Genomic DNA, 27,706 nt, shown 5'->3' with positions numbered 1-27,706 from the left:
ATTGGGCACTGCTCCACTCAGCCCTGCCTGGGTGTATGCTTTGGCACTGGTGGTTAGAGCGAAAGCTTTACTCCATCTTTGGCTACTTTAGCTGGAGCATGTATGAGACAGAGCTATCAAACTGGTCAAGGCTCCTCAGTCTGAGATCAAAGAAGCGGTGGAAACAACACACACCTTACGCTGTCGGTTGTGTACCTGAGTGAGATGCAGAAGCAGCGGCAAGAGCTGAGCTGTTCTAGCTGTTCTCCGGTCCTTTTGGGGTAGTGACTGTCCAAGAAAGAACCCTGGCCAGAGCTGAGGAAAACTGCTTTGCTGCAAGCTTTGGTGGTACATGCCCTCAATATCAGTACGCAGGAGATAGTGCTAAGTGGATATCCATGAGTAGACCAGCCCAGTCTACATAAATGAGTTCCTCAACAGCTGGGACTACATAGAGACACAACCTTCTCCATCTCAAAAACAAAAACCAAAGTGACCCCTTCACCCACCCAATACCAAAACAAAAGAAAAAAAATACCAGCTTTGGGGATACCCTCCTTTCTAGAGCTATGCACACCTGTCAGGCAACAGCTTGAATTACGGACTTGTTCAATACTCACATAGTAGGCACCTGTGGGCAGGACGAAAGCTGGGAGCAGTGGTCCTTTTGTGCCCTGTATTAGGGAGGCACACTGAGGGAAGTGGGAACATTTAAGTCCCGACACTGCCCAGTTCTGCACACTGCTGATCACGTTCTTACTCTCAGATGACAAATGCCCCATCTCCCAGTTTACACATTCTGCTGTGCCAAGTTGGAGTCACAGTAGTTAACACAAGCCAATAATATCTGTAACTTCAGAGAGGAACAGGCAGGAGGTTCTGACCTTTACACCAGCCTAAAATACTTTGTTTCCAAAGCTGGCTTCCATCTGCAGCACTCTGGATGCACATTACAAAATGTGAGACCCTCTTCTAAAGATTTTCTTTCTTCATGATTGGAACATTCTCACAATCACTTCAAAAACTGTACTACACATATTTGTCTTTTCCAAGTGTTGAGCCTGGATCCTCTGAAATAAGAGACATTGCTCTTAATCTCTGAGCCATCTCTTCCATCCAGACACACTAAGTTTTAAGTGGTTTATTGCACAATATTTAGCTGATATCAAAAAATGTGAAGAAAGAAAACAGGAATCATCTTATTCGAACATTAAGATGAGAAATTTTAAGGATTCTGGATGTTTTATTCTTTGAGAATATAAACCAGCACTTTGAATTGCAATGGGAGAATGTCTAAAAGCCACCATTTTGAATGACAATGGGAAGCAACTGTAAAGTTCTGAGAATCATACTCATCATTTAACCCTTTAAAAGCCACTAGCTCTAACAATTAGGTTTAAATGGAAATGCTTTAATTTTATATTACAAAATGAATTACACATGTTTATCATAATGAGTTTTGCTAATATTCTTTTTTTGTGATAGTATAAAAAATTTAATACGATACTTGATCCTTTTTTTTTGTTCAAAGGAGCTATTTTAGATCTCTATTGAACAATAGTGGTTTTCCCATGAAATCTCATAGGCTTGTACTCCTGTGCTGAATGTGAAAGGCACTGATGTCTGGGAAATTAGTATATAACCTTGTGCTTTATACCCTCTCGCAATTAGAAAGTATTAAAGTGCTTGAGAAATAAACCCTACAATTATGTTCACAGAGGACTTGCAGCCTATACATGTGCCAACACAAGTATTTTAACATTAGAGTAGGATTTGTATTGTTAAGATATACAGATGTGCATTGTTGAGGCTTAAAAAATTGCATAGTTATATTCACTATGTCTGACTTTGCATTGCTGTTGCAACACAGAAGGCTTTACGGTAGACTACATCTAGAGAACATCCCTCTCCTAAATCCCTACATTAACAGGTTTTTTTTTTTAAGCCAACATTCCTTCCATGTCATAGCACCATCCTACTCTCCGTACTGAGTTTCCATGATCCGTGTCTGTCTCTGAGTCTCTAAAGATGAGCGGTGTTTGTCAGCTGCATCATATCATGGAAAGCATGAAAAATCATCTCAACTAGCTTTTCTGCATCCGTCTCTGGACATGACCTCCAGGATGAGCATGCCACCACAAACCTGTGAAATAAACATGAACAATTACGTCATAGGTTCCAAGTATGATGCTAAATTTTCTACCTGGCTGTTCAAACATAAAATATGAGTTCTTGATGATGTTAGGTATATATAACTTGAAATGAAGAAGACAGACCCACAGTTAACACATTTACACAATACTATGGAATCCCTACCTCAATGGATTAGACAACGCCCAAGGACAATAGTCCACAAAGAACTTTTGGAGAAAGTTGCAGAAGCTTATGTCTAAACACAAACAACCAAACAGCCAATGATCGATCAACCAACCAACCAACCACCAACCAAATACCAATCAACCACCAAATAACCAAAGAAACAAACAAAACCCCAAAAGAAATTTCTTCATAAAAGTTGATACTAGAATGGGATCCAGTATGATCTCATGTCATTCTTTGTAAAAATCTAACCTACATATCACTTGACAAGCATTTTTTAAAGAACAGATAAGAAACTAAAAGCTATTTCTTTATGAGCTAAGACAAGTCTTGCCTTCCACCATCTCCCAATAGATCCCCTGACTGGTAAAATTTTGGATCTGGAAAGCAAGAAAAAGGAGCCCCAGGCAGCTCAAATAAATAGAAAAAGTAAAGAGAAGCCTGGCTTTTGCTAGACTCCCAACAGAACATGTGGTTCCTACCTTTTGTGGACTAGCCCTGCAAAGTCTTAATGAAGTTTATGGATAAATACCAAAGCCAAATATACAGAGTAATGTTTCTGGCCAGCCATGCAGCCTTCACATCACTGAAAATGACGGCAAAGCATGTCTTCAATGTGCTCAAGCTCAAGCAAAATGAAATTGAAGCACGCTCTGCCCCTCTGCCCCGTATGTAATGATGAAGCTTTGGGGGTCAATGAACCTGGGCCTCTCTCATGCTAAGAAGCTAAGCTACAGTTCAGTCACACTCTTAGACAGAGCAAGATGGCTTTGGGTACTTTCAGCATATACTGAGACACAGGAATCCTCAAGTTGTGCCTATTTTTATCTAATAATTCAAGAGTAATACGAGTTATTTTCCAACTACACTGGGAATAACATTCTCAAATATTTAGTAATACCAAAAGTACTTCTAAAATTACTTGTATTTAAATTTCAGTTTTTCAAAAAACTCAGTTAGGCTTCTGGATAACAGAAACAGCCTTTTATACTGGGACACAAAGAAACATATATGACATTAAACAGTGAAAAAATGTTTCAGTAAAGATTTGAAGTTACACTACTTTTGCCTCCCAAACTGGTAAAATACTTCATAAAAGCACACAGTTGGAAGTCATATAATGAAATAACAAAGGGCATATTGTACCTCTAGCATATATACTAATTTGTAATGGTAGGAAAACCCAATAGCAATGTAATTAAACAAACTGGAAATTTATCTCATGGAAGAGTGAAAATGCTTCTTTACTGCATAAATAAGTCCTTCATATGGAAGCCTTCACTATCCAAATTTATAACACCTAAAGCGGAGTTCATGGCATGCAACACTTGAAGTCAGTGAAAGTGAGATAAAAGGATGCAGCACAATTACGATTTAGAGCAGTAAAAATGATGTGCACACATTACAGAATAAAAGTATCATCCAATGACTGTCCCACGCAATGCAATAGAAATGTTAAGTAACTTTCTGGTTTTCATATTTTCTTTTTCACAAAAGAAATGTAGCACACTTAAAGAAAAGTGCTATGTCAAACCACTTTAAATCATACAACCTTCAAATTTAACAATGAAAATCCCCAACTATTTCATCTGGGAGACAGCAGTGCCAATTAGGCTTGCGGAAGGGGCCAGTTAGTGAATATTTATGTGAGCTAGTGTTGGGGGTATCCTTCCATACAGCACAAGAAAGAAAATTCGGCAAATCAAGTAAGTACACACACCTTGAGGAGGAAGCTTATTGAAAGCTCAAGAATAAGCTTAGTGTGGCTGGAGTAAAATGAAATATGAGGTAATCACAGAAGACAGAGTCAAAGACAGCAAAGAGTGCAATGATAGGGTCTCCGGCAAGACTTGTCATTTGACTGAATGGTTTAAAGAATGACATGACCTGAGTTTTTCCACCATGTGGGCTGTAGAGTCATCAGGCTGAGCAGCAAGTACCTTTAACCACTGAGCCATCTTGCCAGGCACCGAGCAGGGTTTTAGCATTCAGGACAGCTCATGGTTCGTAGGGTAGAGTATGTAAGTGAAAAGAGAGGGTGGTTTGGCTTATGTGACATGAGTAGATTCTAGAAAGCTGCATCTTCTTGACACCTTTTACTATCACTCTTCAGGCATGGTCCCTGTCCACACTTCTCCCCAGCAGCTAAGCTGGTGTGCTTCATGGATCTCACTAATTAATCCATCTCCAAGTGAGGATAAAGCGTTTAAGAAGGATGATCTTATTTGTCTTTTGTCCTTAGCACCCAAAACACAGGACATACTGTTAAAAGTCATTTAAGAAAGTGAGCCATCTGTGGCCTGAACTCAAGTCACTGAGTATAACACAGAACCTATCATTTGACAGGGAATATGTTAAAAATCGATGCTCAATTATTATTTTGGGCCTTGAACTCTTTTATGAAAAAAATGTCAAGATCTATGTAAAACTCGTTATTAAGTTTTAATTTGCCCATCAATGTAAACAAATGGAATCCTACTGTGGCATACAATCCACTGTCTCAGAGGCCTACAGTAACAAGTGGTACCTATATAACTTACTGTGCAGAATCACCCAGCAGGAAAGCAGATGATAAAATCTGCCAGAAGGGGATGTATGAAAATAATACACTGGAGAGTAAAATACTAATGGCCTACACATATCATTACTCAGCTATCTGCATCCCATATGAAATGCCCCAGGCTTGACTTCTGTCAGCAGGTAAACCCACAAGTATGGAGGGCCACATACATTTCCAATTTTAAGTTGCCCAAAATACCTTGTATGGCTAAATATGTTTTTTAAATGTATAGGTTTCACAGATGAGGTCACTGTAACTCAGGATGTTACTGAAACATCCTGAAATTATCATTCTGCATAAAAGCCCCCAGACAGTGATTTTACAAGGATCTCAAAAGCAGCGGAGAGAAATATCAATACATGTAAATCCTCAGGTGGCAAAGTGGCCAGTCCTGTAGCAAATGGCAGGTAACAAGAGTAAGGTTATAGTACAGAAAAACACTAAATTCAGAAACAAGTTAAATTCTTACTGCACCTGAAGAGTAAAGGGTAGGGCTTACCTGTCATCTCTGATGTGGTAGAAAAACCCATATCCATTGTGTACCATGGGAACCACGACTCCTTGAATACGTAAGTAACCAACCAGACTTGTTGAGAGCACAAAATTTCCACCTCCTCCACTGTGCAGCACAAAGAAAAGATTCCATTAGGCTGCAGATGCCGTGTTCCTTCTAATGTCCAGAGAGAACCATGGGATGCACAAATGGACCGCTACCCCAAGTTACCTTCTGGAGAAAAGTGGGTCCTCATACAGTTCCGGAACAGGGAGACCTTCTTCTTTTGCTATGAGCAAAAGACCTAAAAGGTGACGGTCAAATCCTGCAATGAAATCCCAAGCCTGACATCAGAAAAAAAGAGTTTCCAGTAAAAGATTGTTTTTTTTAAAAGAAGAACAATTCAAGCTTAAGTACCTTTGCCATGTGAACAATCTTTCATCATCTTATTATGTTTCTCAAAAGCTTCTAGCATCTTTTGCTGGCGTTCAATGAGCTGTGTCACAAGTGAAAACAGTTAATTTTCAAGACAAATCTATAGGTCAACTCAATACCAAACTGTATGAAACCCAGAGCAGGAAGAGAAGACTCATCTAGCTGTTGGGACAGAGTAAGGGGAGAAGGAAAGACCCCTCAGCAGAACGGTGACGCTTGCTTCTCCCGTCCCTTAGTCATACTGCCCTGCCTTCTCCACAAGCCTTGCTTGTTTGCTTTTTTATTGTCTTATTCCCTAAAATTGGAAAGAGCAGTGCTGACAACTGCTTTGAGACACCTGTAATATTAATAAACACACGGTGGAATTTAAAAATTGAAACGTAACTGCAAAAACAATCCCTGTGTAAACTCACATGATCACATCTTTCCAAACTAAAGCAGGCAAGATTTCAAAATAACAGGGAAGAAACAGTTTTTTCTAAGTTGTCTAAATAGTTAAAAGTATTCAAAACTGAACACATGCACCAGTTCTGGTCCTGGTGGCCTCACACAAGAATGAGGCATTCAGCTACATGATGAGACACATCCTTCTAAAGGCCTTTGGGAAGTTCTGCTGAACATCTCAGTACTGAAGATGTCTGCCTTAGAAAATGACACTAAGGGCTTTTCAGATCTGCTGCCTCGTCCTCTGGGCACATACAACAGTGGCAAATTAGTACTTTGCAAACCTTGGGGGGGGGACGCCTTAAAATAATCCAGGGGAGGAGAAGCAGAAGCACCGTGCAGACGCCAGTCCTGCCGGCCTTCTCTGCCTGATACTCACACTGGCAGCAGGGTCCTGCATGGACCGGCACCACCTGACGGCCTCCACTGTGCAGGAGCGCACGGTCTCGGTCCGGCCGTGGTAAAAGTATCTTGTCATGGCTGTCTCATAGCAGCAGCCAGGGCTGAAATAGATATAAGAGTATGTAAGATAACTTTCCAATGTTATCACAAATGAAAACAACTTTCTGATCACAAACCAAGTCTACAAGTCAGTCTGAAAGGGAGACTTTCGACCAAGGTCATTTTCAAAACTAAAGAGTAAGCTAAGACTCTTCAACATCGACTATTTTTCCTTTTTGTTGTTCTTCCTTTTTTTTTTTGTTTTGTTTTGTTTTGTTTTGTTTTGTTGAGACATGGTTTCTTTGTATACGTCCCTACCTGTCTTGGAATTTGCTCTGTACACCAGGCTGGCCTGGAACCTCCTGAGTGCTTGGGTAAAGGTGTGTGCTGCTGCCACCCGGCTAACGTAGGTTATTTTCTATCGCTAAATTGCTTTCAGGTTGTATGCATTGTCGGCTGTGACAGGCATTCTCCAAGAAGACCCCCCATGGCCTATGCTTCTTGCTTCTCAGGCTCTGGCACACTGGGAATGTGGACTTGCATTTAATGCAGAGAACAGAGCAAAAGTAAAGGGCTATTGGGTTACAAAGAGCTGTCCTTTCTACTTCCTTGCTCTTGAAAAAAATCCAACTAAATTAAAAACTGAGGAGAAAGAGCCTTGCACCGCAGAACATTGGGGTTCGGGAAACTACACAAAACTATAGAGAAACTAATCAGTTTCCTCATTAACTAAAATGCAACAGGAGATAGACAGGGAATGGAACTCTTACGCTTAACTATCTAAAGACAGCTCAACCGAGGGCAGCACATGGGCTAACCCAAGCATGCTGTCCCACATCTGCAATGCTGGCTGTAACGAACTGGTTTGCAGCAGGCTAGCCTTACGTAAGCCAGGAGGAAGGTTGAGCTTTTTTTTCCTTAAAGGTTGCTCAAGGCTTCCAAAGCTGTCAAGAAAGCCAGCACTTACAGGCCAATATGTGGACACAAGATAAAAATAGTTTAATTTTGATACGCTGTTTAACGCCACTTTCCTCTGCCCAAGGAATCTGTTGTTTCATAAGACTCGTGAGCAGAAACAATGCAGGGTGAACAGGAAATTACCGGTAAGGCAGAGAAACTGAGCTGGGCTGTCAGTACTGTCAGTGGCAGATAAAACAAGCATTCTCAGCTGAGGAGCCAGGACAGACATGGCCAAGATCACTATAGACCATCCACACATCTCAGTCTACACAGAAGAGCATTTGACACATATATGCTCATTTACAATCAAAACTCAGGAACAGGCCAGTCCCCAATGTCATAACGGTTTCTATGAGAGCCCAGCAAACACAGGAGACAATGTCTATTTCTCCATCTCCATCCACACAGCAGCACCGTAAGAAAAAGAAAGAAAGAAAGAAAGAACCCAGGCTAGAAACGAAGAAAACCAACACTCATCACAGATCAGCTGACTTCATATGTAGAAAACTCAAAAAGGTTTGTTTTAAAAATGGTCAGAGCTAAGACCATGACATTTCAGGATATAAAATCAAGAGGCAAAATCAGCTGTATCTCTTCTACACATTTGTGATGAACAGAAATTTAGAAAACCAAAAGCGTTGAAAAGAAGATTAAATTTAAGGAGATGAACAGGAGTGGGTACTGAAAACTAAATGTGTTGGAAAAAAAATGAAGGTTTAAATCTACATTCAGGTGGCGGTTCAGCTAACAGGGGCTTAAAGACTCAATGTAAATCTCAATACTGTTTTTTCTAAAGTTAGAAAAAGTCATTCTAAATTTTATGTACAATTTTGAGAAATCCAAAGTAGACAGAATAATCCTGTAAAGAAGGAAATGTTGAACAAATCGCCTTTCAGTTTAAAACAAAGCAACTAATTTAAAAATAAAATGAAATGAGGACAACTGAAGAGAGCTGAGAACAGGTGTCCCACCTCCAGGCAACAGGCTTCCAGAGGCAGAACGGAGACCATTCACCTGGAGAAAGTGTCCTCCACAGGGAAAGGGAGATGTATAGACACAGGAAAGGCATGACATTAACTTCATGCATTAACTTCCTTGGAAGACACATGCCCAGAAAGTACGGCTGTTTACAGACAACATTAACATTTGTGTCAGTGGACTGTACAGACAAGAAAAAGTCTGCCCTCATCATGTGGGTGGGTATCACCTAATCTAGTGAAAAAAAACCTACAGAAACAAACTGAATTGGAGGACAGGAAAAGTCACCACATGAACTGGAGTGTGTGCCTTTTCCTGCCCTCGGACACTGGACCTCCTGGTTCTTGGGCCTTCAGAACTAGACTGGGACTTATGACTGTATGTCACTTGACGCTTGTCAAGAATGTGTACTCACACTGAATCATAGCAACAACTAGCCCTTTCTCTGGTTGGCAGATCACGGGGCCTCTGTAATTATGTAAGCCATTTTCCATAATAAACTTCTTCCCTTAAATACCCCCCTCAACTGCACAGACAGACACACAATAGGTTGATTCTATGAGGAATCCTAACATAGAGTCTTTTCTTACAGCGTATATAAAAATGAACTTAAATGGGTTATAGAACTACCGAAAAAACTAACAATTTTAAAATCTTAAAAGAAAATGGAAAAATCTTAAGTGCTTTGGGTTTGTTTGATCTTGTTGATAAGCAACAGAAGAAAAGGACACTGGATCCCATCAAAATGTAAGTGTGTGGGTCAGAGGACACCTTGGAGAGAGGAAATGATGTGCTACAGAACAAGAGCACACAATGGTTCCACACGGTAAAGCATTCGTAGAGCATAAATAGCGTAGAGCCATCAAATGATCGTGACAAAGAATCAACAGAAAAACATACACAACTGATGAGACCCCCAAAGAAAGAACGGGTGAGAAAAGACACTATGAAGTTAGCAAGCAGTAACCATGTCGCGCTATGGACCAGGAAAATCAATGTTTACCGTCCATGAAGTCTGTAGTAGGCGAGCTGGAGTGCAAGCTGAATAAAGGTGTCGGGGTGAAGGGCCTCCTCCTTAGTGAGCTTTTTGCCAAAGGAGGTGAAGGTACGCGCTGCTATCTTTACATCAGATGCCTAGCGAAACATCAAGCAGAAGCAGAGAAAATCCACACAAAGGTGAAACTCAAAGTTCAAAGGAAATCAAATTATTATCTGCATTAATCATCAGACGTAAAGCATTAAAGGTATTAAGGTTATAATTTTAAGATATTTTATAAAGCCAGGTTTCGAGGGATAACCACATTTTCATATATATATGTCAGCTAACAGAAATAGATTACTAAGTTAACAGAAAAACTAAACACCTACTGCTTTGAGGTGTTGGGCTTTGGCTTGGTACACGTCATTCAGTATCTTCTCATTCACAGTGAAAACCAGCTCCTCTGGCAATGGTATATCCCGGACTTTTTCTGAACCCTGAAAGTAGAAGACTTGAAATGTATCTGTCGGGGGTGGGGGGGGAACCCAGTAGAAAAGGGTGATGGACTCGTTCTGACATACCTTCCATCTTCCTTCCGTCTCTAAGACTCTCTCGTCAACATAATGCGCAATGTTCACCATAACCATCGCGTCGTAAGGAGCATGCTAAAATGAAAACACAAGAGTTTGACTGGCTTGTGTCAAATCAAAATCTGACCCAGAACTCTTTACTTTCTTTATTTTTATTTGATAAGATATTCCCGCCTTCCAGTATCTGACTCCCTAATGATACAATTCTGTCCTACAATATAGGAACTGGTGATTTTACAAGACAAGGGGAAAAATGAACAAGCATTGAAAAATGAAAGCATACAAGAGGGCTCTTGAAGTTTTGGTTGCAACCACAATCAAAAGAAATTAGTAGGAGTTGGAGCAGGTACACCCTGTGTCTTGTGGAAACAGTATGGAGATATAAATACAGTGTAGCAATCAGGCGAGGAAACCAGACTATAGCAATTAAGAAGAGCCTGAACATCTCTGGCTAGAAGAGGACCACTAAGAAAGAACTAGAAAGCAGGGCTAGTGAGCACAGATCTACTGGAACACCTAGATTCTGCAAAAATAACTCGTAACGTTAGTGCTGTGGGAAGGGTGGGCTGTGCTATTTTTATCTCCACTACTTGGAACAATATCACTTCACTATTCTTTAGGTAGCCACCATATCCTAAATTCCTTCCAATAAAACTGAATAAGTAATGCTCAATACAACCACTAACGCAGGATCAGGGCTGTAGCTCAGAGTACATCACTTGGACAACATGCACACAGAACCCCTGTTCACTCTCCACACCAAGACAGACAGAAGCCCACTGCAAGTGAGGTTTTGGGTTTTTGTTTTATTTCATTGCCTTGGTTTACAGATTTCCCAAATGGAAGACTAAGACAGAGCTGGTCAAATCCATGGGAAACTATACAAGGGAAACAAGGACGCAGTCGTTTTGTAAAGGGTAAAATGGCAGCAGTCTAGACATTTTACTATCCATGGTCGACAGTTCCACATATCCTTCCATTTTTGAATAGTTACACAGTCCTTACCTTAAGCAATAATACCTATATAATGCCAGATGCTATCTTTCAAGTTAGGATGGGAATTTTAGCAAGAAAATAGGTTGTCAACTTTTTCACTGATGTAATTACTGTAATTCCCCTTTCCCTTTCCTCCTTCCAAGTCTTCCTGTGTGCCCTCCTTGCTCTCTTTGAAATCTGTGGCCTCTTTTAGCATTAATGATTGTTATTTGCATATATGTATATATGTATATATATGTATATGTATATGATGTATGTGTATGTGTATGTGTATATGTATATGTATATACATATGTATTTGCAAATATAACCTATTCAGTCTGTATAATGTCACTTGTCTATTTGTAGGGATGACCATTTGTCACTGGGCAATCAATTGGTATATTTTTCCCTGCAGAGAACTATTTGATAACAATAGGTTTTAAGAAATTAGTCTGCATAAAAACTACATTCAAAATCCCTTTTGCAGACCTGCTCCAGACTGCTGGCTTACAGCAGAACCTGACCTCTGTCCTGCTTCCACTGACCATTTGGAACAAAACTCTTTATTATAATAACCTTCACACTAAACAACTGTTTCCTTACAGCACACCACAGGATGACACAAGTCTTTGAAGTTGCACCTTCCATTTAACCCATGAAGTTAAAGTGGGGGAGATGCACTCGGCTAACAACATACTCACATCACAGCAGCAGCCAAATATTCCGTTAGCAAAGGAGATCAGATTATAGGACTTGTCACCCCAGCGTACTGCTGGGTCTCCACCAAGAAGCATTTCAAAGACCTATAAAATATTTTAGTTTTCCAAAATTAAAAGTGGTTTACAAGCAGATATGTATCATTTCACTTTTATGTCCACCAAATGTCTTGAAGTGGTAGTTTCGTGAAGCATCAACAGGTAATTCTGGGTCTGGCTTGAGCCATTTCTTAAATCTCAGATTATGAAAATCTGACCAGAACACTGAATGTTAATACATTACTCATTAATGTTTCCAGAGCAGACATATAATTTCAAGCAGAAGCTTCTGAAACGTGGGTAGTGTAAGAAGCCTAATGGGTTCAGAGTAAAACATCTTAACAACCCATATACCACTAATGTCTTAACAATTCGTATGCCACTCACACAACACAATGTCTTTGTAGATCCTCACACACTGAGTCATGAAACAATTTACAGCAGAATAAATACTATTATGTATTTATATTATATGATATAAATATCATATAAATACTATTATGTATTTATATTATATGATATAAATATCATAAATACTATTATGTATTTATAATTAAATAATAAAACAAAATAGAAATAGCAGAGCACATGAAACTTCAATTAAATGTGTGTAACTATAGTGGGGTACAACCTGTGCTTGCAAGTACAGACTATGGTTTGAATAACATTGACTTATTCCTTAAATGATACTTCAGTAATTTCCTCCTCTCTGAAATCTAGCTAAAAGTTGTTTTGTTTTGGTTCTTTTAACTAGAAGGTTGTTTTCTAGTTTGTTGTTTTTCCAGTCTGCCTTCCTGGAGGCACTTATCCCTCCTCCCCCTCTGGGGTAAGTCCACTGGGCATGGACCCCATAAACCTCTAAATGGATTTATTCAGACTTTTGGACATCTGTGAGTTTCCCTCTGAAAATGTTAACAGCTATGTCCTCCCACCGCATGGCCTGCCAGTCCGGCCTGCATAGGGCGATTCCTGCTGCCCTGTAATTAGGAAATAAATAGAATTGGTAGCAAGTGTGAGTGATGTCAGGGTGGCCCCGGCAGCCTCCAAAGGGGCACTGTGGGGACTGTCATTCTGATGAGCTGGCACTGTGCAGTGTGTGGCAGTACCAGGCTACCTAGTGTCCGGTGCTGGGAGGTCCTTCTCCAGTCCTCCTGAGATGCTTGTGGGTCTCAGCTACCACTTGGCTGGGACAGCTGCTGTTGTCAAAAGAGTCCCCAGGCAGGATCTGCCACTGGTCAAACACACACTGGGGTAAGGGGTGGCCACCAGTGTTGGATCATAGGTCAGTGGTGAGGCCAAAGGTCTCATTGACAGTCAGGTAGGCCTTGACTGTGAACACGGGGGTACCGGCCACCTGGGATTCCTCAAATACATGGCTATGCTTCCTGTTCAGGACACCGCAGATGCCACCCACCACTTGCCAAGGACACTTGACAGGCTCCATGAGGTGGGGCTGTGCAGTCAGCACACTGACACAGATGATCTGGTCACCTACCCAGTGGACGGCATCAGCACGCAAGGTCACATCATAGACACCAAATTGCACACCACACGTTCTCCTCACAAACAGCGCCCTCCTTAGTGGCTGAAAAGGCAGTCACCACACTGTCCTTGATCTCATTCTGGTACTGCACACCCTTGGTGATGTCGGTGAGAATGTTGGGGCCAGTGCCATGAAGTCTGAAGCACCAGATCTTGCTGGCTTCAGCAACATCCCACTCAGGCTTTTTGGCCAGGTAGTGGGCACGCATCTTGGGCTTCTCCTGCAGAAGACACCTTGCCCTTATAGATATCCTCTGCCAGGCCATCAGGGAAGGGCCTGGGCTTCATGTACAGCCAGTTGTGTTTGTTGGGGACTTGGACAGACACAGGACGTTAGATTCTTCACTGACTGTCTCCCAGTATGACACAATAGGTCAGATTTCTTGATGGGATGCATGATCTCCTCCAGGTCCTTCAGACAGATCTCCAGGTGCAGCTCACAGCACCAGCAATGATGTGCTCTCCAGACTTTTCAATGACGCACTGCAACATAGGGTCAGACTTAGCCAGCCGCTTCAGCCCCTCCACTAGCTTGGGTAGGTCAGCTGAGTTCTCAAGGCTGATGCTGAACTTCCTCACGTGCATATCGTGAGTGTGCTCAAAGGTAGTGATGGTCCTGGTCTTCACAAGGAACTGGACCACTCTAAACAGCCTACGTTTCCACAGGGCACATCCTCAATCGGTTCCACATAGAAGCCCATCATCAGAATGGCCCTGTGGATAGGCTTCAGGTACAGGTCCTCTTTCTTCTCAGGTGTGTAGTTGGTACCCATGATCCGGACCTTCAGGCCTGTGGACACCACCCCAGAGAATACTTTACCAAAGGTATAGAAGCACCATCTTGGAAGTATACATCATGAGGGGGCCTTTGGGGTCGCAGCTCTTAATACCCATGGCAGCCTCATCATCAGGTGGCCCCTCGTACAGCAGCTCACACCTGTACTTCTGTGCAGTGACAGGGAACAGCAAATGGATGGTGATCATCTGCAGCAGGGTGTCCCCTGTGGGCAGTCAGCAGCTCATCACAGCCTTGAGCAGTCGTTTGCCTTCCTTGTCTTTGTCCTCGCTGTCCAGCTTGATGTCCAGCTTCTCAATCAGCTTGGCTGTCTTCTCCTTCCTGAAGTTCATGATGGCGTTGAACACCTTAGAGATGGGGTCCAGGATGAGCTGGCAGAAAGTGTGGGGATGTTTCTTCCCATCTGGGCTATTGGCTGACTTGCTAAACTTGCCATTGTCCAGGTCAAAGTACCAGTGTTCCCACAGCTTTTTTATCATGTCTTCTACCTTTTTGGCCTGCTCAGCTGCACTTAGCTAGCTGACCCTCACTCTTGGCTGCAAACTTGGCCAGGTATAGTTCACAAACTGCTTCAGAGTGAAGGCCTAGACATGCAGGACAGAACCAAAGCCTACGGTACCCAGGACAGGATCAATCATGATACTGCCCAGGGGCCCACTTTTGTCCTTGCCATAGGTAGAGAGGATGACATTGACATTCTCCATGATGCGCTGGAAGGTCTGGTAGAGCTCCTTGGGCTCCAGCTGCAGCTCAAACAGGGTCCATTCCATCTCATGCATCATCAGCACAGGCCTGTCGCAACACTGGTTCTGTCTGTACACATGCCAGACACACAGTCCTCCACCACCAGAGCTCCATCAGTGACATGCAAGGCAGCGGTCACCTCTGAAGAGAAGTCCACTTGGCCTGGGGAGTCGATGAAGTTGACGAGAAGGCCGGAGCCATCCTTGCTCTGCTTGATGAAGTTCAGGTCGTTCTCAGAGAGCTCACAGAAGAGGGGGACGGCGGTAGACTTGATTGTGAGGCAGAGCTCCTGCTCGTCCTTGTGAGTGTCAGTGAAGTGTGTCTCACCGGCCCGAGCTGAGGCAATGATTCAGTGTGGACTTGCCGTGGTCCACACGAGCAATGACCGACATGTTCTGGATGTTGGCTTTCTTGTCCATGATGGCACGGATCTGATCTACTGTGAAGTTCACCATGGTTGCAGATGGCTTTGGATTCTCAGAGGCAGAAGTGAACAAGGAGACGCTCCGACGATGGGTGGCAGCTACGGTGGAAGAGCTAACTAGGTTTTAATCCTGGACTTTTCTCCCTTATGACTTAATGCCGACGAATGTACTATGAAGTAACAAAATTTTCCAAAAGATGAGACTTCACTAATATGTTTCCCAGGAGGTAAAAGCATTTCCCAGGGTTGGGAAATAGAAAGCATAAATAAGCCACATTTACACTTAAATCATTTAAACATCCAATGTGTTCAATAAACCAGAATGATATAGTCAATTACTGGCAAGGGTGATGTAATCCTTAAGGTAGACCCTCAATTGGTACATTTACACAGATTTGGGTTACACCAGCTTTGGAAAGAGAAGTGAATTTGCCTCAGTGTATCATGCAAATATTTTTTGCCTGCAACTGATGGAAATGTTTAGAAAACATTGACATGTATACAAATAACGGCCACACTTCTTTACACAAGGTTCAAAATACATCTGAACAGACTTAAACATCAAGTATATAGAGAGTGCTATTCACTGTGTATGAGATTCAACTGGCATACAACATAATTAATAGCTGAGAAAAACTCTAAGACTCTGATTTAAAAAAAAGTCTCATGTTTAACAGAAAGAGTCCTCCAGAAAATTGTGCAGGAAGATAAGGGAACAAAAAAGTTACCTGAGAAAAATCTTCTGGGGTTGCATGTGGACTGCTGTCTTCTATGGAATACACAAATAAACTGGTTTGAATTTTTTCTAGTAAAGTCAAGTTCTCTGGATCAAGACCAATCAGATATTCTCTTGCCTAAAGGGGAAGGAGGTGATTAAATGTTACAGTTTAAATATAACACATCTAGAAAATATCAAGGTTTGTTAGAGAACGTTTATTAAGAACAACATAAGACTGTAATTGGCACCGAGATTCACAAGCTGACAGTGAGCAGAATGATAGACTTTTGGGGTGCTCAGGCCTGAGTGGGATGACGTCTGTCACCCCTCCCCTCAAGGCTCAGGGCCTATGCAGAAGAGAAGTCAGAGAGACTGGAAGAGCCAGAGGTGGTGGGCAAGTTTAAGGAAACAGCCATTTCCAGATAAGGCAGCAGATGCTCATGTGAACTCAGAGACTGCGAGATCATGTACAAGACAAGTTCAAGCCAGACAAAAGTCCCAGCATGAAGGAAGAAAAATGGTCACAAAGCCACACCCCCAACCAAGCTATTCCCTTGTGACTGCTTCTGGGAGAGGAAAGATCGGTTTCCTCCAATGGAAGGGATCTACCTCATTCCAGGGCAGGCTTCATGCTCAGAAGGAGCTGGCAAACCCAAATGTGACCCTGTGGTTTTAGTGGCTTGTTTTTTTTTTTTTTTTTAAGAAAGAAAAATCTTGAGTTTGGGTAAGTAGAAAGGGGGAGGAGAATCTGAGAGGGAAAGGATGCGATAAAATATACTATTTGAAGTTCTCCAAGAATAAAAACTAAAGATGAAGTTAGCATATGCAAAGAAGACTAGCATGAATTATTACCTTTGCCCACCGAGTTCGCTCCTCACTAGTTAATGCCGCTATACTGGGTCCGACAGGTTCATTCTGGCATTTGTTGTAGATGTATGTCAGTTGTCTTATGGAAGATAAAATAAGCATTTTCACAGAGAGAATAAACAGGACACATAGGAGCTACAGAAGCCTGTACTCACACACACTCACATGCACTACATATACATATATGTGTAGTGATCACGTATTCTATTTATACCAAAAATATGTTGGACAGTATTTTATATTTCAAAATAAGCTTAGATGATATAATTTAAATGCTTCCAATAGAGCAGAAGAACAAGTCAGCCTCATATCCTATTCTATATAGAGCACATACATCCAGGAAAGAACTCTGGTGCACAGAGAACCGCAGCACTCACAAGCCAGGTGGGATGCTTACTCGTAAATCCATGCTGGGTACCTGCCCTTGCCTACGGCTGTAGACTGAAACACTCCATTACTTGTCAAGTCCTCTGAATACAGCCCAGACATCTAAGTCTTGTATACAAGTTTCCCAATGGCTTATTTTATTACTCTATTTTGACCTGTGTGGGGATGTATATTGTGTGATTATTTAGCTATATACTCTGGGTGTTTTTTTTTTTACTTGTTTGTAATATGTAGTAAAAAAAAAAATCATTTAAAGGGCTGGAAGATAGCTCAATGTGTGCTCCTTGTATAAACATAAGAGTCTGAGCTCAGTCCTCAGCATCCATATGTGAGATGGTAACGCTCACCTCTAACTCCAGAGCTGGGATGGCAGTGGGGGAGAGGAGTGACAGGTAGATTACAAAGCTTACTGGCCAGCCACTCTAGGCAGTCACAGAGCACAAGGTTCAGTAGGAGGCCCTCTCTCAGAAAAGACAGTGAAGAATCATGGCGAACAATACCTAGCTGCCACCTCTGGCCTACACACACACACACAGAGGCACACACACACATTAATATACACACATATGCATTCAGATACATAAAATTTGAAAAGTCACTTAAATTATAGACATACACAACTCAACATTTATAAAATCATTTACAAAATGTTTAGTAACTATAAATTTTATACTATAAATTATATACTAAAGGACTGCTGTTAATTTACAAGACACTCCATTGGCTAAGATGTGGCAGTTATGTGTGTATTTTACTTATATTTTTAGAGACATACTAAACTATTTACAGTAACAGATACAATGTCTGAGATTTGCTTCAGATTACCCACAGGGAACTGAAAGACAAGACAGAATACAACTGAGGAACTGGTACTGAAGACCAGGAGAGGGAGTAAGCGTGTGAGAACGTGTAAGCGTGTGAGAACTTGGGAAGGGACAGAGGCGACATGAGGCAGAAACTCAAAGAGAGAGACAGGGAGAAGGGATGAGCAGACTGGAAAAGATAAACAAAAACAAATTTTGCTTGAGAAATGTCACAATGAAACCCAATTCTTTATAAGTCAAGAAAAAAATAAGGAATAGTTGAAGAATGATAATATTCATGACTGAAGTCAGAGGTCAGGAGCTGAGCATGGTGAGGTCTCCCTCTTGTAATTGAGTTTATGTTTCAGAACTCTCAGAAATACTATAAAAACGCACTTAATAATAATATATAGTACAAGTAAATTTACTGCACCTGGTCTGCAAGAATGGAACACACTGAATGAATAACCGTAACTGATTCTGGAGTAAGAAGGTGGGGCTGGTAATACACGGAATGCTTTTCTTTTCTCCAACTAGAATACATGCATATCTATCTGGTAAGACTGAAAATTAAAAGTAGGTGTTTTTTAAGAATAGCATTATGAAACTCTTATTTTAAAAACTTACTGTCATTTAAAGAAAAATCATTCTGAACACTTATTTTCTAACCCAAGCAAGAGCTTGAGACCTAAGGAAATCCAAGAAAGTAGTCTGAGACAGTCTTCTCAGATACTCTAAAAGGGTCAGGAGCTGGCAAAGGCCAGGATGATTTTGAAAACCTCACTCCGGATCCTTCTGATGAATGGATGGGCCCATGTGCTAGCACTCAGCACAGGAGAACAGCAGGGGAAACACACAGGGCACAAGGTTTACACAGGAGGACAGGGGACACGAGAGAGCGGGTTAACTAAAAACAGGCATGTATGTAATTTCATGACTAACCTCTTGGTACTGACACACTCTCTCTCTCTCTCTCTCTCTCTCTGTCTGTCTGTCTGTCTGTCTGTCTCTCTCTCTCTCTCTCCGTGTGTGTGTGTGTGTGTGTGTGTGTGTGTGTGTGTGTGTGCATGTGTGTACAATTTAAGAAATAGAGCAAGCCAAGTGGAAGAGGTGCACATGGGAAGGGTCGGAGGGAGAAAGGGAAAAGGAGGGAATGACATACTTGTATCTTAATTTCAAAAGATAAAGCTTTTTCAAAAAGCAGGTATAAAAAAGCTATGGAAGCCTATCTTGTAACTAAACTAAAAACATAAAAAAAAATTTGAAAGGAGATACCCCCACACAGTTTACATAATGATGGTTCTAGAAGCAACTGATCACTTCCTAGAAGTTTCAGTGAGAGGTGTGGGGTACTTCCATAGAAGCTGCTCTTCTTGGAGGTCCCACAAAGACACCCAAACAATAGTCTCTTGCTATTCCTCTTGGTTGCTGTGCTGGCTAGTTTCAACTTGACACAAGCTAGAGTCCTTTGGGAAGAAGGAACCTCAACTGAGAAAATGTCCTGTAGGCTAGGTGTGGTGCATTTTCATAATTAGGGATTGATATGGGAGGCTCAGCCCACTGTAGTTGATGCAACTCCTTAGCAGGAGGTCCTATAAGAAAGTAGGCTGAGCAAGCTATGAGGAGTGAGCAAGTAAGCAGCATCCTTTCATGACCTCTGCATCAGCTCCTGCCTTTAGGGCCTACCCTGACTTCCCTTCATGAAGGTCTGTGAATATAAGCTGAAATAAACCATCTTTCCCCAAGTTGCTTTCGCTCTTTATTTTATCATAACAATAGAAGCCCTAACCAAGACAGTTACCAACCAAAACCAGGTAAGGCACCACAGACCCTTATTGCAAAATAGAGGGTGCTGGAACTGAGCTAGAAACTGCTGGCTGGCTCTCAAAAATGCTGAAAGGTGCTTTGCAGAGTCACCCAGTTACAAACCCCATCAACTACAATACCATGTATCTACCTGTGTAATGAAAGCATGATTCCTGTGGGGGTAACCAACTGCTGCCATATTGGCTCTGAATCCATCCATACCTAGTACATTAACCAGTCAAATAGACATGCTTTGAAAAGCACAGGCCTGGCAGCTCTGTGAGGCCCTATGGGGAACTTAGTACTATTGCTCAGTAAAGTGGACAGTGTTAAACCTGCCTGCCTGTCTGCCACTATGCTGCCCACCACAAAGGCAATTGTTGCTCACCCTCTGAAATTGTTAGCAAGCCTTCAATTAACTGCCTTCTTCTATAAGTTGCCTTAGACACAGTATCTCTTTACAACGGAACAGTAGCTAAGACAACTGATGACTGACAGATTCTCAGAGAGGAAAGCTCATGGTCTTGACCTGAGTTCACTGCTGCGCTCAGACGGCCCTGGTCAAACTCCCTGAATCACAACAAAACAAAATGTCATGAAGGTGGGAAAGAGTTCATGGAGATAGGATCTGACAGAGATGCCAGGAGCGAGGTCAAAGTGGGGAGAAGAAGAGTACATTCTATGCGTGTATAAAATAGTCAAAGAACAAACTTAATTAATTAAGATGCACAGCATCTTTAAAAGGTAGTTTAAAGACCTGAGAAGCTCTGGCGGGGTGATCAAACATCCCTCATGTAGTACATCAAAGACAAACGCTCTGCCTCGACACAGCACAGCAATGTGGGTTGGACAATGCCCTTCGCTCTCTGGAAAAGGACACAGAAAACACGGCTCAGTAAAGCTACAGTCAGCCAACAGATTGTCATTACTGTAACACTTTATCATAAATGGTAAATTTTAAATAATGACAGGTTTATCATATGTGATATGTAACATGTATCTCCTAGACAAAGTGCCTACTCAGAAAAGAGAGCGATAATCCACCAATGAACATGAAGCTATAATCGGGTAACAGTAAATTCTAGTGTGCTTCTTCACAGCAAGGTCACCAGACACCTGAGCACAAACTGCATATTTAAAAAAAAAAAACAAAACAAACTAGAAGAAAGGACTTTCAATTTGCCATAAAGAATGGCAGATATTTGAGGAGACGGGCATGTTTAACTCGATTTCATAATGTAGTCATATATTGGCATCATACAGTAGTTAATATGTATGATATTATGTTTATATTTTTTAATGAGATAACACAATTTAAAGAAAAACTTTAAGACTATAGTCACAGCTCAGTGGCAGACTGCTTGCCTCTGAGACCTAATGTGGTCCCTATAACCACAGGAAGAAATGATACATTGACAGAATTTCAGTTACTATGATATAAACACATACTCTTGGAACCTGTCCATGTGAATCTTGAACTCATTAAGTTTTAAGCATTTGTGTTCTCCGAAAGGTACCAGAGTGCTGTGAGAGTTTTAAAATTGTACTTCAAAGACAGAAATGGGAAGGTGTAGCTGGGTAGGGGTGGTCCCTGCCTTTAGTCCCAGCCCTGGGGAGACACAGGCAGGTGGGTTGGAGTTTGAGGCCAGCTGATCCACAGAATGGATTTCAGGACAGCCAGGGCTACGCTGAGAAACCTGTCTCAGAAAACCAGCCAATTTGTTGCCACAGCAAAGGGGGATGCTAGAGGGGTGAGGTGGGAATGGGTGGATGGCTGAGGGAACACCCTCTTAGAGGCAAAGGGAAGGGGATGGGGTGAAGAGTTTACAGAGGGGAGACTGGAAAGTGGGGACAGCATTTAAAATGAAATGAAAAAATAATAAAAAATGAGCAAAGACTCTTTGTGATTATTTTAATGGTCATTTCTCATTGAATAATGAATTACCATCTACACCTACACCACTCTGAACCTCCCTAATCCCTCTCCTAGTCACAAGGTGAAGGAGGGTTGCAGCCGCACCTGAGCGGTTAGTAAGTGAACGGGAGAGCGTGTGACTGCAGTATCATCAAGGGACAATTCCTCAGTGAAGGCTCTCAGTGGAGAAAGTCGTGCCTGAGCATCACGGGGAAGGACTCTAGCAGTCCTATGCACTCAGACAGGACAGTGCAAGGGATGGAAGGTAAGGTGCACAGTACCACAGAACAAAGTATAGTGCTTGGAATTTATTAACTGCTCTATACACACAATTTGACATCTATCAACTATGAAGAAAGAGCATCTCTAGATAACCCCAGCACTTCTTCTTATCCTCCACTTCTTCCATATCTCTGAGATAAATGTTTTTGTTCCTCAGACTATTTCCAAGCCATTTCTTCTCTCTGACCTCGTTAGACACCCCCAGATCCTTTTACATTTCCTGCACATTTATTACCATCTTCTATTGACATCCTTCCCGAGACTTAGAGCTTGAAAGGAAAATAGAACTATCCCCATTTAATCAATAAATACTTGGGAGGGCGTGTGTCAGGAGTGGTGTCTCACAATGAACTGATGGGGATGTAAAAGGAATCTGAAAGAAATGAGAAGTATGAGCCATGGAAATTCTGCAGACGGCCCTGACCAGAGGGAACAGTAACTGTAAATGGACCAGGACAGAAGTGACTCGGTTTGCTAAATGCGAAAGAGCTCAGTGACACATCAGCAGAGAAAGGGCAGAGTAGTCGCTCAGGCTGAGGCTAGACTACTTGTGACTCAGAAAGGGCTTACAGTGCTAAGTATGATGGGAAAGAAGCTAAGGGAGGTTTGACTTAGGAGAGTGATAAAATGATCAAGTACTTTACAAAGGTCCCTCCTGGGACTGTATGAATGGATCAGTGGGGGGGGGGGTTAACATAATCAGATTAGTTAGGAGGTAATGAAAGGATTCAAGTGAGAATGATGTAAAGGAGGTGTAAGGTTAGTTGGTTTGTTGGTTTTTTAGGCAGAATTTCAATATGCAACCCAGGCTTGCCTTGAAGTCCCAATCCTGTCTCAGTCTCCAGGGTACTAGACTACAGGCCTGCATCTTCATGCTTTATAAGGATGATGGTTTTGCCTGTGATGTGTCACTTGCGGGGGGGGGGGGGCTGTTTTTCTTTTAGTATAAGAAATAACACAAAGGGCAGCATCTCCTAAAGCAAGAGAACTGGTAATACAGTGGGAAGGCAGGGCAAGGATCAAACAAGAAGAACTGGACCTAACCCAGCTGTCCTCAAGGCCAGAGAACTTGGCCAGGGCTACTTTTGAAGTTTCTTTTGTCTGTGGTGCTGTGGGGTGGATCAGGCCCAGTTTATGTTCATCTACTTTTCAAAAAGGAATGTGAACTACACAAAAGTGCAATTATGCAATACTACAAGAAAACAGGGTGGACAAATATTTGGGTAAGTATTTTAGGGCTGCTGAAAAACATTATCCGAGTGACTTGAAACAACAAATTTATTACATCTTGTGGGGCGGGGAGGATGAATCTGAAGTTTGTTTTTCTGTGATGGAATGAAGGAAAGGCTCTCTTCCTTCCGAGGGCTCTAGAGAGACTGTTTCCTTCTCTCTTCCTTCCAGAGGCTCTGGAGAGAGTATTTCCTTCTCTTCCTTCCAAAGGTTCTATATAGACTGTTTCCTTCTCTTCCTACCAAAGGTTCTATATAGACTGTTTCCTTCTCTCTTCCTTCTGAAGGCTCTAGAGAGATTATTTCCTTCTCTTCCTTCCAAAGGTTCTATATAGACTGTTCCCTTCTCTCTTCCTTCCGAGGGCTCTAGAGAGATTATTTCCTTCTCTTCCTTCCAAAGGTTCTATATAGACTGTTTCCTTCTCTCTTCCTTCCAAAGATTCTATATAGACTGTTTCCTTCTCCCTTCCGAAGGCTCTAGAAAGACTGTTTCCTTCTCTCTTCCTTCCGAAGGCTCTAGAAAGACTGTCCTCTTCCTTGACTCAGGAGCCCCTCCTTCCATCTTCAAAGCCATCAAGAGGAGATCGCTGTGCTGCCCCCTCTGGTTTTCTTGTAAGGACTCAAAGACTCTCAGATCTGTGTGATTAGTTCAGCATAACCTCATCTCCAGGTCAACTCAACAACCGTAATCCCTCCTTGCTGGGGCCTGGGACACAGCATCTTTTGAGGACTATTTTCTCCCTATGTAGATGGGTTGGTCATTTTGATTATGTGAGTTTCTAAGTAACAGTCAGCAACTGGAAGGCTTAATTACCTTGGGACAGTTTGCCTGTATCTTTTTTTGGGCACAGGAAAGAAAACTAAACAAAAAGAACAACACATGACATTCACAGCAAAAGGGATAAAAAGGATGTCATCTTTCCTTCACCTTGTGTGAGGTTACCAAATGGGAGGAAAATACACACACATACACACACACACATACACACACACACACACACACACACACACACACACACACACACACACACATTCGCGCGCACGAGCATTGAAGGTGTTTTCCTACAAGTTAGAAATGTAAGAACGGCCATTTCCACTGGCCACAGTTCTAGGGAGTACAGAGGCCAAACAGTCTGAGTAGCTTACATAAACTTCCACTGCACCTATGTATTTTCTCCATTTCATTCAGTGTGAGATAAAGATTTGGGATCCACTGTCACTCTGAGGAGGCTGAGTGCGGAACCTTCCAGTCCCTGCATCATGAGGTCAAACAGAAGAGTTGGTGACTATACTTTGTGGTTCCCTGAGGAGGGAAGGCACGGGTACTTATGGAAGCCGGCCATCTGCTCTCACCACCGCCATCAGCATGGGCAGGGCCAATCTTGCCTTAACATGAGTAAATGAAAATAGGACTCCTTCAGAAAAACTAAGAAAAGAGTTCACTAGCTAAGAGTGAGGCACCAGGCAAAAGCCAGTCCTACACGTGCAGGAATAAACTAACAGTTATAGCAAGATGCTATGGGCCACGTGATAGGGAAGAGCATGGCTGTCCAGGAGTGAGGCCATGATATGATTTATCACAATGTGGACACGAAAACAGCCAAGGTGGATGTGTGTGTTCCAAGTGATAACGGAAACTGCAACATTCAGGGTGATGGAGTTTTGAAGTTAACAGGGTCTAGAACAAATAAGTAGGACAAAGATCTTACTGATGAGTAGAAATAAAGGTTCTGGTGAAGAAAATAGGGCCTTGGATAATGTATAAGTAGTAGCTAAAGTCATTCTCCCTGTTCCGTAATATTCATCAAGGGCTAGTAATGGGAGAGAAGACAGTTTCACGAAAAGTCTAATAAACTTATCAAAGCCTAATTGTTTAAAATAGTATCTTAGAAATCACCACAAAACTACCCAGATCTCAGTGCCTGACCCCTGCCCTGCCAAAATCAACCATGTCCTGTGTCTTTACTTACCAGTCTTAAAATAATTCATAATCGAATCTCTAGTAATTCCCGGAACCTTGCAGGTAGAAAACAACATTCGGAACTGGTTCATGTCTAGAGGAGTATTTCCAGACTTATGTGCAGGCAATTTTTCTCTGTTAAAAGAGCATTTTGATTAAAAAGTCATTGTTAAAACTTGTTATCTAGTTACCACAGCTATATTATTCTTCCCCCAAATAACCCAGTTAAGTTGACAGCATCTGCATATTTCCCACATTGGGCAAGCCTACAGCTCAGCATCGCTCCTTAGCCCAGCCTGGCCAACGATTCTTAGCACTCTTACCTTCTTAGCAGCTGCCAGTAGTTCAAGTTGTGCCACAGTAGTATACTTCCTCTTTCTAACTGGGTGCCTTCCCTTGCAGGCCAGTAGTGTTCAAAATGGGGAGAAGGACCCACAAAGTTCACGTTGAGTTGTGACGGAATACGCACGTCCAGATAGGCGACGTTGAGCCACCATTCTTCCAGCTGAAAGGAAGTAAGAACAACGTTACTTCTTACAAATGCTCCAATAAGGAGCAGCTAGCAAGAGAACATGTTACATCTGTCCTTGATCCTTTCGGTTCAAAAGCACATGTTAAGTCATCACAGATAACGAAACTGCTGCTGTAAGAATGTCCCTTCCTTCCCCCGCCCTCCCACTTCTGGAACTATTAACTTCTCAATACTAGTAGCTTTAACTCTATCAAACCCTCCTATCCGACGTTCCCTATTAGCCAACAAGCTACTTAGTGAGTTCTAGAGTACAATAGATGTCCACTAAAGCACACTTAACAACAGTTACTAAGTAAGCTGCTTATAATCTTCCTTTATCAAAACAACAACAACCCTAAAGGTCTACTTAGGAACCCAAGAACCCTTAGGTGTGCTTCAAACTAATTTACTCTTTTCTCTGACACCCCTTTTTACATGTCCCCTGTCACAGCAAGTAACTGAACTTCTTACCTAAGTAAGCCGATAGTATCAGGTTACCTAGCATTCTTTTTTTTTTTTTTTTTAATTGATGGTACAAACTGCAGTTAGTTACCCAGAAAAAGACCTGTGTGAAACAAATACTTCTTTACCTTTACCCCATTTTAATTAAACTCTCCCATTGAGAACAAAAGAATTTGGAAACAGATTATTCCTTCCATTGTAAGGATCGGTGTCTCAATGAAAACATCAGACATTTTTCTCTTAAAATTTTAAGTCACCATCATTAGTTTTCAACTGAGGTAATGCTTTCTGGTTATAAAACGTCACCCTGTAATTCATGTACTGGAGAAGTGGTTGAGTTAAAGGAGTCAGGGAAGGATGCTGGGAATGGAGACAAGGCAGTGAGAGCAGCATCTCCTTCAGTCTATCTATCTGAGCTACAGAGCACGTCTAACCACCCCCATCCCCCATGCTCTGTAGAGGTGCCACCTGTGTCACGCATCTGCTTTAGCATTTGAGGATTCTGCCAGGCAAGAGGGGCCTGGAAGGCCATTTCTAGCAAACCCAGTCACCTGACCCCCTACCACATAGATGGGTGAGGCTATGTATGGATGGATCAGCAGTAGAGAGCTTGCCTAGCATGTGTAACCTGGATCCTATGACAATACTGACCAAACATATACCATGCAGAGAAAGTGAGTCGTGCTGTTGCGACCATAATGACAACGATTTCAGGCATTTTATAACAGTGATTTAAACATAAGTCCATGTGTAATTTCAGTTTTCCTTTAAATATCAAGTTTTCAATTATAAGTATACAAAATAAATACCCAGTTTCTTTTTCCTTTAGCCCTTTCAAGTAACTTCTGATGCAATTTTTTGCCAACTCCGTCTTGAAACTTTTGAACTATCTCTTCAGTTTTCTTATACTCTTCTTCATTTGCGAATGGCTTCACTATAAAAAAAATTGATTAGATATAAGTGTCTCCAATCACCTCAACCACTCCTGTATAAACTGAAACACGATTAGTACACAGTAAGGCTTTAGTTTGCAACATGAAAACTGCAACCCAAAACACTGTTTTTTAAAAGAAATAAAACAGTAGATATTGTAATAAAATAGTCACAATGTTCTGAAATTGTCCCCAGATTACTGATAGTTAAAGAGGTGAAGCCATCTTCTAGCTTGTACTGCAGGAAAAAGTAAGTCCTATGTGACCACAAATAAGAGAAACCGAAGCATTTCCCATTAGCGTTTATGAAAATCAATTGTTTTGAAAATTAACTTGTTAGAAGTCAAATTCATATATTCTTTTTGTTTCATATTTGCATCTTTCAAATCTGAACTAGCACAATGTAAAATCCATTCT

At 41.8% G+C, this 27,706-nt stretch overlaps 1 protein-coding gene and 1 pseudogene across 5 annotated transcripts in view; both read right to left on the bottom strand.

Annotated features, from left to right (window-relative positions):
- Positions 1–1,140: 1,140 nt before the first annotated feature.
- CROT (carnitine O-octanoyltransferase) overlaps positions 1,141–27,706 on the bottom strand; it is a 35,700-nt gene continuing 9,134 nt past the window's right edge. For 2 of the 4 annotated variants that reach the window (XM_080936085.1, XM_080936086.1), the window contains 15 exons: positions 27,167–27,291; positions 25,708–25,889; positions 25,395–25,519; positions 20,756–20,864; positions 16,988–17,081; positions 16,146–16,271; positions 11,858–11,959; positions 10,170–10,253; positions 9,978–10,085; positions 9,613–9,743; positions 6,610–6,733; positions 5,769–5,847; positions 5,583–5,676; positions 5,358–5,477; positions 1,141–2,122 (listed from right to left, as the gene is read on the bottom strand). In XM_080936085.1, the coding sequence (XP_080792211.1) occupies positions 2,002–2,122; positions 5,358–5,477; positions 5,583–5,676; positions 5,769–5,847; positions 6,610–6,733; positions 9,613–9,743; positions 9,978–10,085; positions 10,170–10,253; positions 11,858–11,959; positions 16,146–16,271; positions 16,988–17,081; positions 20,756–20,864; positions 25,395–25,519; positions 25,708–25,889; positions 27,167–27,291 (1,724 nt within the window). In that variant the 3' untranslated portion in view covers positions 1,141–2,001. Of the gene's footprint in view, positions 2,123–5,357; positions 5,478–5,582; positions 5,677–5,768; positions 5,848–6,609; positions 6,734–9,612; positions 9,744–9,977; positions 10,086–10,169; positions 10,254–11,857; positions 11,960–16,145; positions 16,272–16,987; positions 17,082–20,755; positions 20,865–25,394; positions 25,520–25,707; positions 25,890–27,166; positions 27,292–27,706 lie in introns of those variants that run through there. The other 2 variants (XM_080936087.1, XR_013975503.1) reach the window with 2 other exon arrangements.
- On the bottom strand, positions 13,026–15,448 carry LOC308435606 (elongation factor 2-like; annotated as a pseudogene). Its single transcript has one exon. The product of its transcript is annotated as an elongation factor 2-like (transcript).

The sequence above is a fragment of the Micromys minutus genome, assembly GCF_963924665.1.
Source record: "Micromys minutus genome assembly, chromosome: 23".
In the NCBI taxonomy this organism is placed as follows: domain Eukaryota; kingdom Metazoa; phylum Chordata; class Mammalia; order Rodentia; family Muridae; genus Micromys; species Micromys minutus.
The sequence above is the reverse complement of the archived record's forward strand: the minus strand, read 5'-3'. Positions and strand labels throughout refer to the sequence as shown.